This window comes from Sminthopsis crassicaudata, chromosome 6 (assembly GCF_048593235.1).
Source record: "Sminthopsis crassicaudata isolate SCR6 chromosome 6, ASM4859323v1, whole genome shotgun sequence".
Lineage (NCBI taxonomy): Eukaryota > Metazoa > Chordata > Mammalia > Dasyuromorphia > Dasyuridae > Sminthopsis > Sminthopsis crassicaudata.
This window is the reverse complement of record NC_133622.1, coordinates 255,299,799-255,313,210: the sequence shown is the minus strand read 5'-3', so window position 1 is coordinate 255,313,210 and position 13,412 is coordinate 255,299,799. Positions and strand designations below refer to the sequence as shown.

Sequence of the window (13,412 nt, the reverse complement as noted above, 5' to 3'; positions counted from 1 at the left end):
GCATTGCAAGAATTTCTAAGTCTGGATTTCCCCAGTCAAGGTAAATCTGCTGAGCATGCCCTCAAAATGATCCAGACAAGCCTTCTCCCAATTGCTTGGGGTGTCTTAGCTGTAGGGTAAGGGGAGAAAAGAATTAGGGGCTTACCTTGAGTAGGAGGGGATAAAGCCAAAGGAGGCCAGACTCTCCCCATACAGGGCCACCATATGTTGATGTTCAAAATGAGACCCCCAAAAGGTTGGAATTTCAGACAGGTTCACTCCTGAAAATTCTTTTGAGATACCTATCTCCAAGTCAAGGGGCAAAGTTTACTGCAATTGTAATGTCAATTAAAGCTGGCCAAGTTCCAAGAGTATTTAGCAAAAAACCAGGAGCAAAAGATAAATTTAGATGAAAAGACAGAAAGATCTGGTTCTTCATGTCAATGTTATGCTAATTTTATGACCCAGAGGTAGAAGTGAGGAAGGATCTGGCATGCATCTCACCATTTGTCTCAAACTCTGCTATCACAAACCAACAGATTGTTATGTGGCAGTCTGCAAGGTTTCTCGGACTATCCTATAGCCAGAAGACTTTAGAATCATTGATAGACAGATTGTTACAATAATAGAACCTTCTCTAAAGTCAGAGGATCTCAGGATTAGTGCTATATTTCCCCTAGAAGCTGTACCCTATATTATCATTCTATCCCATGGCTCCATTGAGACATGTAAATTAACATAATTTGTTTTTATCCAATGAATTAGCTTCACTGTGGTCTCAGGAAACTTAACTTCAACCCTCAAGTCTTTGAAAATAGGTCAAGGACCTCTAAATCCTCTTTGTTAAGTTTGGATCTGTCACAAAAGCAGAGATGGCAGAGGACACCCATAATATAAGAGCAGCTCCCTAAGGGTTTCATGGGACTAATAGGACATGGGGCCAGAGAGGCCTCTTTTTCCCCCTTTGGAAACCACAGTGGGTAGGACAAAACCATGGTAGTGATGCTTAGGAAGATGTTACATCAGTTCCTCTTTTATTTTCTTAACAAAGGTGGAAAAGGAGTGACCAAAATAGTGTAGGACTAGAATATTAGACAGGAAGTGAAAACTTTGTTCTGTGGCTGTCTAACCAGTGAAAGCTCAGAAAAAGGGCCCCAAGGACAGATCTATGGGTGATTCACACTGCAGAAATCAGAGGGTTAGGAAAACTCATCTGAGGGCAGGGATTTGGTTAAAATATGGTCCTCCTTGGAACCTCCAGTTACCGGAGAGTGACTAAGAAAGGGCCAGGAAATGAGACAGCTCCCAAGAAGACATTCTTGTCAGTGTTGACACAGTGTCACCAAGGTTCCAAGAAATTCCTTATGTTATCAAACAGGACCTCAGTATTCTTCAGCAGAACTGGTTTCCATAACCTTAGAAGAATCACTGAAGGAACAACCTATGGTCGCAGAAGAAGTTTTCAGAAATGGTGGATACAGATTCTTTACTTAGGACTTCCATGTCTATTTCTTTCCCATTTTTGTCTATGTTCAATAAGCTCGATAGGTGAAATAAGCCAAGTTGCCACATTCATTGAATGAACCGAGATGATTTAGATCGAGTAAAGAAATTTTAAATGTGGTTTGGGTCAAACAATAGGTTTTTCCTCGAATGCTTATCATTTTGAATAATGTTCCAAGAGTCCCTGTCTAAATTCAGAACAGGGTAGGTTTTCTGGTAGTCTCAAAGATCTCTGACGTGATCACTGGCAGATGGTACCACCTGTTGGACAACTCATATATTAGTCTTTTTTTTGGAAATGTAACATGGACGGCTTGCCTTGTACCAGAATTAAAGAGGCAAACAAAAGCCAATTTGGCCTGCTTCTGCTACTGATAAAAGTAATGGGGAGGATGCCCTCTGAACATCACTGACAGCTTTTGTCATAAACGAATTGTCCAACAATAGAGGAATTTTTAAATAAACTGGTCTTTTAATGTGAAGGAATGCCACAAATACAAAACCATAATGAACAAATAAATATTAAAAGATTTTATTAAAGGAATGCAAGTAAAAGAAGTTGAAACAAGGCAATGTAGTACATACAAATAAGCTGTACTCATGTCAAAGAAACAATGTCTAAAAAGGGATTGACAAATCAGAAATTATTTCTGAGTGTCTTAAAAGGATGGATTCAATATTATTATGTTGTACTTAAGTTATTATTAGGTTATTATAATTTATATTGATATTTAATTTTATATTTATATTGTTATACTTTTGTGTTTATTATTTTACTTTATTATACTTTGTGTTTAAATTAATTGCTAATCAATTTAAGTTGAGCATGTTGATTGCTGTAGTTTTTAAAAAATATTTATTTGTTTTATTAATTTAGAGGATAAAACAAGCATTTCCATAACATAATATAATTTTAAAAATATGAAACTGTAAATCTGTTTGTTCCCTTTGATAAAGGGTTATGATATGATAAAGTTATCAAGTAGATTTCTCTTTCCACTTTTTCTTCCCAAAATTCTAGACATGACTAACAACAGACACAAATATATAGATGCATACATATATGAATATATACTTCTAATTATCAATTTTTTTCTCTGAATGCAGATAGCATCCTTCTTCATATGTCCTTTTACAGTATTCTCTTGTTTCTATGTATTTCACTCTTCATTATTTTGTGCAAGTGTTTTCATGTTTTTGCAAAATCAAACTCATCATTTTTTATATATAGTACAGTAGTAGTCCATCACAACCATATATCACAACTTGTTCAGCCATTCCCCAATTGATGATCATCCCTGTAATTTTCAGTTCTTACCACCACAAAGTGGTATAAACTATATAAACAATTTAGGACCTGTAGGTTCTTTTCCTTTTTTCCCTAATCATCTTTCTTTCTTTCTTTCTTTCTTTTTTTTTTCCTAATCATCTTTCAAAATAGACCAGGTAATGGTATTGCTGATCTAGTACTGCTAAACCTTCTTCTTTTACATTTAAAAAATTATTTCCTTTGGTAATCTTGACTTTTTGTTTTTCTAAATGAATTTTGTTATTTTTTAATTCAGTTAAAAATGGTAATTTTATTGGAATGGTGCTGAATATATAAATTACTTTGGGTGATAATAGTTGTTTTTATTATATTGGCCCTGCCTACCCACAAACAAATTAATTTTCTTGAACTATTTAAATCTGATTTTATTTGTATAAAAAGTTAATATTTTTTAAAAGCTTTATAAAAAGTTTTAAAAATAATTTTCTTTACACAGTTCCTGGGTTTTTTGATAGATATATTTCCAAGCATTCTATATTGCTTAGTGTTATTTTAAATGGGGCAAATTTTTTAACCACATCTTCTTGCAGGTTTTATTTGAGATATGTAGGAATGGTGATGGCTATTTTGCATCTTTCTATTTTGCTAAAATTATTGTTTAAACTAATCTATTAGTTGAGATTTTGAGATTTTCCAAGTATATTATTCTATTATCTGCAAAAAGAGAGAGTTTTATTATCTCATTCTCTATTCTGGTTCCTTCTATTTCTTTTTCTTCTCATTGCTATTGCTAAGATTTCCAATTATAATATTGAAAAATATTGATTATGATGGGCATCCTTGTCTCACATTTGATCTCATTGGGAAGGCTACTAGCTTATCCCCATTACAAATAACACTTGCTAAAGGTTTTAGATAAATATTTTTTGTCAAATTAAGGAAAAAATCCATTTATGTCAATAATATCAAATGTTATCGATTTTTAAAATGAGCATTGAACTACCAAAAGTTTTTTCTGTATCTATTGATAAAATTATGTATTTTTATTATTGATATAATCACTTATTTTAGTAGTTTTTCTTCTGTTAAATCACCCTTGCATTCCTGATATAAATTCCACTTGATCATAATATATAATCTTTTTAATATATTATTGGAATCTTTTAACTAGTATTTTATTTAGAATTTTACATCCATGTTCCATTAATGAGGTTGTTCTATAATTTTCCTTTTGTGTTTTTACTCTTTCTGGTTTATTTATTAGTATGATATTTGTTTCATAAAGAGAATTTGGTAGGATCCTTTTTTACCTATTTCAAATAACTTATTTGATATTGTAATTAGATGATCTTTAAACATTTAATAGAATTAACTTATAAATTCTTCTGGTCCTGGTGTTTTTCTCTAAATAATCTCATTTATGGTCTATTCAATTTCTTTTTCTAAAATAAATCTATTTAGATATTTATTTCCTTTTCTACTATTTTAGACAATTTATAGCTTTGTAAATATTTTTCCATTTCCATTTAAATCACTAAATTTGTGGCATATAATGGGGCAAAATAATTCCTTATAATTGATTTAGTTTCATCTTTATTAGTGGAAGCTTCATTTTTTATAGTAGTAGTTTGGTTTTCTTCTCTAGTTTTTTAAAAATCAAATTAACCAATTGTTTTATCTACTTTATTTGTTTTCCCCTCCACAAAACCATCTCCTAGTTTTATTAATTCAATAGTTTTTTACTCTCAATTTTATTAATCTCACTTTAATTTTTAGAATTTCCAATTAAGTGTTTAATTTAATTTTATTTATATATGAATTCTTTCAATTAGCCTTTTATTTTTATGCTCAGAAGTTCTGAGCAGTTCTCCTCTATTATTTCCTTCATTATAGAGTTAAAGTTTCTTATCTGGTCATGCTCTTCTGGTATAATTGTGATCCTTAGATAATTATGCATCCTGTCTTTAAAATCCGTATGCTTTCTTTGCATAGTGATCATATTTACTTTTAATTTATTGTGCTTTTTTATCTTTCTTCTTCTAAGATCGTTCTTTATTCCTATTTATTTGCATCCTCAATCTATTATTCTCTTCTGTTTCTTTGGTCATGCTTGTCATCATAGATTCCAGTTTTTCTATTTGGAACATTCTTTTTTGCTGTGCTGATTTTTAATTCTTCTCTCGTGATTCTCACTTCTTTTTTGAAGCATTCATAAATGGAGTAGTTTGGGTTTACATTTTTTAAAAATTCCATAAGGTTCTCAGACTCATGAATTATTTTCTTTTGTAAGCAGCATTTATTAATTTGTGTCTGAACTTATTTACTAGATATATAAGCCATTTTCCTTCTCTTGTGACTTTTTTTCTGTTGATTTATCTATTTAAGATGTTTGAGATTTCTGCTTTTTGAAATCTTTGATAATGCAATGTTCAGCCCACCCCTCTAACTTTTTTTCCCCATTTTCTGACCATCTCTCTTGTAATTTTAATTTTCTTGGGGGTTGGATCTCAAAAATATCTTAGTTTCCTCCTATGCTGAGCAATTCATGATCCATCACCCAAGATCAATGCTCCAAGTTATTTTTTGGATTATTATTCCCAGATGTATAGTGCATTTTTTTTTTCTTTTTGGCGTGGCGGAGTGCTGCACATTCTCTCTCACACACAATGTTCTTTCCTAGTATCCTTTTTTATTATCTCTATTTCTAAGTTCCTTAGCCTATACTAAGTATAGCAGGCTCTTTTAGTGTTACAAACCTGTTGACACAGCTCTAAGCTTTATTGAAGCTAGAATTGTCTTCCCTGATATTGGGAATTCAGACGTTTGCAGCTCTGGTCCAATAAGGTTGTAACTCCTGGCAAGCTTTTGTTCTTGAGAGATTGCCTGGAACTGGAGTCCCAAAAAGCACTGGAAACCAGAGAAAATGGACCAAAGTGCAGGGTTAGATTTTGTTGTAAACCAGTGTCATGTCATTGGATCTGTTAATATAGTCTCACTGCTGGTAGGAGGAAGAAGAGATTTAAAGATCTCATTTTCTGCTGAGTGAATTCATGATGAGTATCAGTTCACAATTTTGGGATTCTGCATGTTCTAGGACATGGAAACAGCTGAAGTTGTTTTTATGTTTGGCATGCAATTTTTGTTTTGAAGAGGTTTGAAAGATCACGAAGATCAGTTTAGTCCTCCATTTTGCTGTTCATTTGACTTAGAAGTCATTTCTTAATCTTTTTTTGCCTCTTTATCATTTCTTTCCCCTGAGCTTAGTTTTCTTTGCTTAAGACTAATTCTTTCTTGAATCTATCTTATCTGTTATTTCTACCTTTTCCTCATCCCAATTTCTCTCTATTTTTGTGTTGAGTTTCATGCATGTTTGTACCAAATTCTATATGTGTTTGAGTTCTATCACACCTAAATTTTCTTAAATTCTATTCAGGTCCTCAACTTTTTCTTATTTATTTTTAGATAGATTTATCAAAGTCTGAAGAATTATGCTAAGATCCCCACTGTTAAGATTTTAATACTTCTTAAAACTCAATGCATTTCTATTATTGCATCATCTATGATGCCTTTCAAAATAAAATTATGTTCCTGTTTATCTCTTTTAATAAAAACCATTTTTGCTGTTGCCTTGTCTTTATCTTTTTTAATTCAACCAAAGCATAACAGTGTTTTGGTCTAACCCATTATTTTAAGTATCTATATTTCAAGCTATTTCTACTAAACCACATAATGTTAGAAATCTGCTTTCTAATTCATTATGCTTTTGTTTTCCATTTTAAGATGAGTTTGTTCTATTTCTATTCACATATATCATCCTTAAATCTTATTCCCTATGCCCTATTCTCTTTTCCCCCATTCCATCTTTTAAAGAGGATAGAGAGAGCAGAGTGTGCTCACTACCAACGCTGTAAATAGATGTAACCTGTTTTTGTAGTCTTGCCCTTCTCCTTCACCTCCCCACAGAAACACCATCACATATTCTTACCTATTCTTTCTTTTCTTTTAAATCCCTTCTTGTGATCCACCCTGTATAATTCATATTTATTTTACTCATGAGAACACATCCTTAAATCTGCCTTCCTTCTTATTTCCTCCTCTTCACTATAATATAGGTTTCCTGTTTCCCTTTTGAGTAAAACACATATCTGCACCCAGCTGTGTATTTATTTTTCCTTTATTTTAGTAGCTCAGACAAAATTGAAGTTCAATGATTTTTGCTTCTCTTCCTTATTTGCACAGATATCTGCTTGACTACTAGAACATGTGAGAAAGTAAGTTAATTTATTTTTCCTCCTTTTTTCTTCTATGGTACATACTTATTTCACTGAGTTTCCCTATTTTTAAAAGACATAATAAAGTCTCTCTCAAGTTCCTTATTTTATGAGACACTTCTATTATGCTTGATGATATTAACTTTGGGAGGATATGTTTATATCATACCCCACCTTTGGAATGTAATCAATCCCTTTCTGATTGCTCTCCGATTTTTCTCTTGAATCCTTTTTTTTTTTGTATTTTGAAGATTTTACAAAGTTCTTGACTATTCATTAAAAATGCTTGAAAATCCTCTATTTCACTAAAAAGTCAATTTTCCTTCCTAGACTGTCTTTGAGATTACATTGTGGCTTTCTAGATAATTAGTTGTGGTTATAAGTCTGTATCTCCTTGTTATTCCATACAAAATAAATTCTATTTCCCCACTCCTGGCATTTGAACTGGCTTTTTCCCATTTTTACCTTATTTTTCCTCTTCATTGATACCCTTTCCACAGGAGATATTTCTTGATCCCACTTAATTCAAGTAACTTCCTGTCCTGAATACCTCCAGTGTTCAATATCTGCTTTATACACAGTTGTTAGCATGTTGTTTCCACCATTCAACTATGAGCTTCTTGAAAGCAGGGATGATATTTTACCTTTCTATGTATTCCCAGCATTTAGCACACTGCTTGCCACACAATAGATGCTTAATACATTTTACTCGACTGACTGATTTTTGGAATCTCATTCCATGTTCTGTACTTTATATTTATAGCTTCTAAATTTATGATTATAGCTGTATTTCCTCGAACCATTCTTTGAACTATTTGTTTCAGATTGCTTAAAGTATTTCCCACCTTTGATATGGAAACTCTGGATGTGGGCTATGGTATTCCTGGAGATTTTTATTTTAGAATTTCTTTTAGGAAATGATCAGCGCCTTACATTTTAGCTCGTTCCCCTTGTTCTAATACATCTAAATAATTTTTATGACTTTTTACAGAAACCTTATATCCAGACTCTTTTTAAGTCATAGATTTCAGGCAATCTGGTGATTCTTAAATTATCTGTCCTTGGTGATTAGTTATCCATTGGTGACAGGCCAGGGGAAAATACAGGTATGTAATGGCCAGATATTCTAATTTAAGTCCTAAGATTAGAAAAGAAGAAGATTGATGATCATATTTACACCTAAGAATTCCCTTCTGGACTAATATTTCAAATCCCAACTCTCCAACCTTTGAAACTTCTTTGTGTTCTTGGCACTGATTTCTTGCCATAATTTTAGGGATCTATACAGGGTTTGGGTTAGGATCATTAGTTCTACACAGTCAAAGCCACTCAGCTGGCAACTTTTCAATCACTTTGGCTCCTTGACCTAATGAACTCTCTAAAGAACTTTGTTTTAAATTAAAGAAGAAAAAAATTAAGAAGAGGGAACATTCGATATTTTTAAAAAAAGGTGTCTAAATAGAAATCATTAGGGCACAAAATGGATTTACCTATATTCTCTCCAAGAATACAGTAGGCAAGTAATAATGAGATTTAGAGTAGAATAATCATAGCAAGTAAATGCATTTTAAGACATTTTACAGAGATTATAATCACAGTGAAGAATTTGGATGAAAGGATGATTCCTTAGTCCTAAAGAATTCTTTATGGCTAATAAAGGGAAGATGGGAAGCCTGTGTCTGTATAATCATTTCTATTAGGTTATAGTACAGTTATTCAGAATGTATCCTCTATCCTAGAATCATACCTCCAGAGTGCTTAACATGGAAAACTTCTAGTCTTCATATTTCAACCATAAAAACCCTGATTGTACATTGCAATTCTTCTAGATTAAGATAATGAAAATGGAAGAGAAAAGCCCATCTTCTTTATTTTCTTTCTCCTATCTCTTCCTTCATTCTTCTTTCCTTCCTTTCCTGCTATCTTTCATTTCCTTCCAATCTAAATAGTATCTTATCTCTAGCAAGAAGTTTCTGGGTTGGTTTTTTTTTTTTTTTTTTTTTTGATCCTCCTTAATAGCAGTTAATTGATTTTCTCCAAAATATTTAGTTTATATACAGTTGTTTGCATGTTGTCTCTTTCATTAGATTGTGCACTCCTGAGGAGTTCTTTTGCCTTTTTGTGTCTCCAATGTTTAGAACAGTACCTACCACATAATTGCTTTATTTGTCCTTCATTTTTGAAGAGGGCCAATGAAATAATGGGATGATGTCTTGACTTGCTTGTGAATTGGACTTAAGTGAAGCAGAATTGCATAAAGCTATCAGCCTCACTTTTTCTTCCAGAGTCATTGAAGACCAATGGCATAACAAGTCAGGATGACCTGACATCTTCTATATATGATCAGCTCTAAGGACTCCACAATGCCTCATTCAACCACCCTTACTGCTTAGTCTCATCTGCCCATTCTAACATAGGAAGTCTTCACATGCTTGAGGCAGACATCCCCTAAGTCCCCAAAAGGTTTAAGGACCCATTGGTTTTCCTTAAAATGATTTATCCCATATGCCCAGACAGTTTACTGTAGTGTGGCCATTGAACATGCCAGAGCTTGTTGAAGCCACAGGTAACAATGTGGTGGCAGCTTGATATCCAAAGTGAAATGAGATCTATCAGTCACCCTCAATTTGGGTTAGTACATATTAGAATATAGTAGATGTTTAAGAAATAATTGCTGGGGGGCAGCAAGGTGGTACAGTGGATAGAGCACCAGTCCTGAAGTCAAATCTGCACTCAGACACTTAATACTTCCCAGCTGTGTGAGCTTAGGCAAGTCACTTAACCCCAATTGTCCCCAGCAACAACAACAAAACAAAAACAAAAACAAAAACTCACAAATATTTGTTGACTGACTGGCTTTTGATTATTACCAAAGGACTTCCCCCTAGAATTATAAGAATATAGTTCATCCACCACAGCAAATGTAAAGAATCCCTCATCTAGCATACAAAGACTCAACCTCACAATATATAGAATACAGAGCAGACTTTATTTAACAAAATAAAAATAAAACAAGATACCCAACAATTAATAAAAGAGAGAAGTTTCATATTTGAACTCATAAATAGTGAAGAAAATATTTCCGTTCTTTAAGACAATCCTCAGGATCAATGTTCTCGTGGAAGATAAATGAAACTGATAAATCATTAATAATGATAATAATTCTCTCTATATAAGAGGATTACTATTATTATCATAAAGGTACTCCACAGGTCCTGCAATATTCCCAGTTGCCATCATCTTAGCAGTCTCACCAGATCAGCTGGTAGATCATAGTGTTTGCATCAGGAACAACGGGCATATTAGACATCAATTCTACATTCTGTAAGTAGATCATGAAAGACTTATCTATATAGCAGGAGAATATCTTGAGAACTTGGGCCAAAGGACTCCCAGAGCTCAGTTATCTCAGCAACCTCTCTTAACTCAATGGCTAAATTTGAGATTGCTTTTATTTGAACATTTTGTGAAAGAGTAGATCACATTTGGAGAAAGGGATATTTTATACCAACCATTGTTACCATACCACCTTAGTAAATGCCCTTTTCTAGAAGCTAAAGTAGACTTGTTTAGAGAATTACAGGAGTTTATGATACAAAATCATTGCCATTGGAAATGACAGAAAGGTCATCCTCAAGTCTCCTTTACTCTTTGATGAAATCAAATTGTCCAAGGAAATGGTAAAAACTCTGCAGCAGCTCACTGTAGTCTGATAGACACAGCCATATTTGTATATATGTAATAGTATATGAAGATGGACATATAACATACATGTAGAGTTATATATGAGACTTAGCAAAGATTAATTAGATCACAAAAATTTTATCTATGAATCTCACAATCTCCCAATGATATGAAACGAAAAAGATTTCTTAATCTAAAGACTAAGCAGAAAACCCAAAGAAACGCTGCCCCACGATACCTACATCATCCCCACTGTTCTGCCAGTTTTGGAAGTTGTCCTGATGATGCTTTTTTGAGCCTATAGATGGAGCTAGGGGAGAGGAGCTAGGTCTGTTATTTTACAGCTATAGAGAAGTCATAAGTGTTCTTTGTCTGCAACTTAGTGTCTTAGAGAGCTATTTAAAGCACTAATTGATGAAGTGTTTTACACAATCATTACTGTAGCAGAGGCGGAAGTTGGGCTTACCTTTGCTGACTATGAGCTTAGCTTTTTATTCATTATACCAAGACCCTGCAGAAATTGGACTCAGGCTGCATTAATAGCATTCAGTTACAAAAAGCATTCTTCTTACTCGGGGCAATCAAATTTTTTAACTTATTTAAGTGTCTAAATGAGAGAAAAGAGATGTTGTTTGTTCATTTTTTGCCCTCCAGGAGGGTCTGAGCCTCAGACACACTATGAAGACTTGAGCCTAAGAGCTATTTTTTCTCTTAGAGAAGACCCTGGAGGACTCATGTTGGAAGGAAGGGAAACATGAGCATTCCTCCTCAGAAAAGGAAATGATAGCATCTAGAATTGACTGAAAGGCAGCATTACCGAGGCTGGCAGCCTGGACAAGTGCTTCTTCTCCTGGGTTTCACAAAGTGAGAGCCTAGCCCCAAGCTCAGGGGGTAATCTCCATGGGACCAATGGAGGCTGTCTTTGGACCATGCTCCAGCTCTGCCTCCTCCCCTAGCACTCTTTGCAGCACAAGGATGAGGGACTCCCTCAGCCTCTTCTGTCTGGAACTCCCTACGAAGAAATAAATGAGGGGGTTGATACTGCTATTCAGAGTAGACAGGAGAGGCGAGAGGTCAAAAAGATACATCATGGAAGGGAAGTCGAGTTTCAAGTTTTGCATCAACAACAAAATCCCGAAGGGCAGACCGCAGAGGAAGAACAGGAGGACGGTGAGCAGGATGAGGACATAGAGCCTGGGAGGCTGGCGTCGCTGGGAATTACACTGGACGCTGAGCAGCAGAGCCAGGCTGGACACACTCATCAGGGCAATGAGCAGAAGAATCCACATTGAACTAGTTACAAGAACCCCATAGCAGAAACTGTGGACTAAATACACACACGTGAGCCCCAGGACGGCCAGGAGCAGGACAAAGAGGAGCCAGACGAGGGCACAGACCAGCGCGGACGTGCTCCTCGGCCGGAGACATTGGTACCAGATGGGGAAGAGAACAGACAGGCAGCGCTCCGTGCTGATGGCCACCAGCAGACTCAGCCCCACACTGTAGAAAATGACCGTGACAGGGGTGATGACTTCACGGATGGAAACTAATGGGCTTGGGAAGAAAAAATTTATGGTGATTAGAGTCCAGCAGACAAGGTGGAGGAAGTCAGCCCAGGCCAGGTTAAGGATGTAGACAGAGAAGGGGTTCTTCTTAATGCAAAAGCTGAGAATCCAGACGACAAGGCCATTGCTCACCAGCCCAGCCAGGCTGATGACCAGGACAAAGTAGGGTATGGCTGAAGATTGTGTACTTTCTTTAGTTACATTCACGGTCCCTATTGCCTCGATCCCATGGTCAGAACCTTGGTCCTGGGGAGATTCTGTAGAGAACTGGGCCATGGGGATGGATCCTTTCTCAGGAAACTTCTGCTGCTCCCTTGATGGTCCTGAGCACACTGACCTGTAAATACACTGAATCATTTCAGGTAGCAGAAATGTCTCTCCCTCTTAAGTTTTAGGTTCAGAACATGCCTCAGACACAAAGGTGCAGATAAAGAGGGCCCAGAAGCTTGGTCTATGAAAAGGGACAAAAGCCTTTTTATGGAAAGTTCGGACAGTTTGTCTTCTGGGGTCTCCATTTAGGCCACAGGGAAGGGGGGTATTTATGCTTCTCCCAAAAGAATCTTTCCCAGGTGATGGTGAAATGTAAGACTGAGGTTTCTCCTCATTTCTAAGCTTCAGAGAGAGTTGTTCTACATGGAGAATAGTTCCATAGAGAACGTCTAAATGGGTCCTGCTTCTTGGGCATTCACTTACCCATAGAGGCTGTATCCTAGGGATACAAAGCACCAAAAGGCTGGGAGTGATCAGTGAGGATCAGAGCTCTTAGAGTTAAAGTTGCAGGCTCTCCCCTTCAACAGAACTTAATCTCCCAAGGATACAGCGGATCAGAGTGGAGGAGATGTGTATCAAGTTACATTTGGAGGAGCTACAGCTTAGACAGACTTCTTGAGACAGCCTCCAAATCTTTCTATTCCCTACCTTCATACCTCCTAACCTATGAAGACCATGGATGCCTGGAGGCCTTAGGGGTTTTGCAAAGTGGAACTTTAGGCTACTGAATAATAGCATCCCTTCTATTCCCCTTTGACAACATTTCTGTCTCCAAGCTCTCTAAAGCAGAGACCAGTGGTCCCTGAGCGATAATGTGATATGGTGGGGAAAAAAACATAATGTGAAGTCAGAAAAACCCATCTCTGGCCT

The 13,412-nt window shown here is 35.6% G+C and overlaps 1 protein-coding gene across 1 annotated transcript; it reads right to left on the bottom strand.

Moving 5' to 3' along the window:
* Window positions 1-11,508: 11,508 nt before the first annotated feature.
* Window positions 11,509-12,548, bottom strand: LOC141547224 (mas-related G-protein coupled receptor member X2-like). The gene has a single exon (XM_074275679.1). The coding sequence runs from the start codon at window positions 12,546-12,548 to the stop codon at window positions 11,592-11,594; it is 957 nt and encodes a 318-aa protein (XP_074131780.1). The 3' UTR covers window positions 11,509-11,591.
* Window positions 12,549-13,412: the final 864 nt, after the last annotated feature.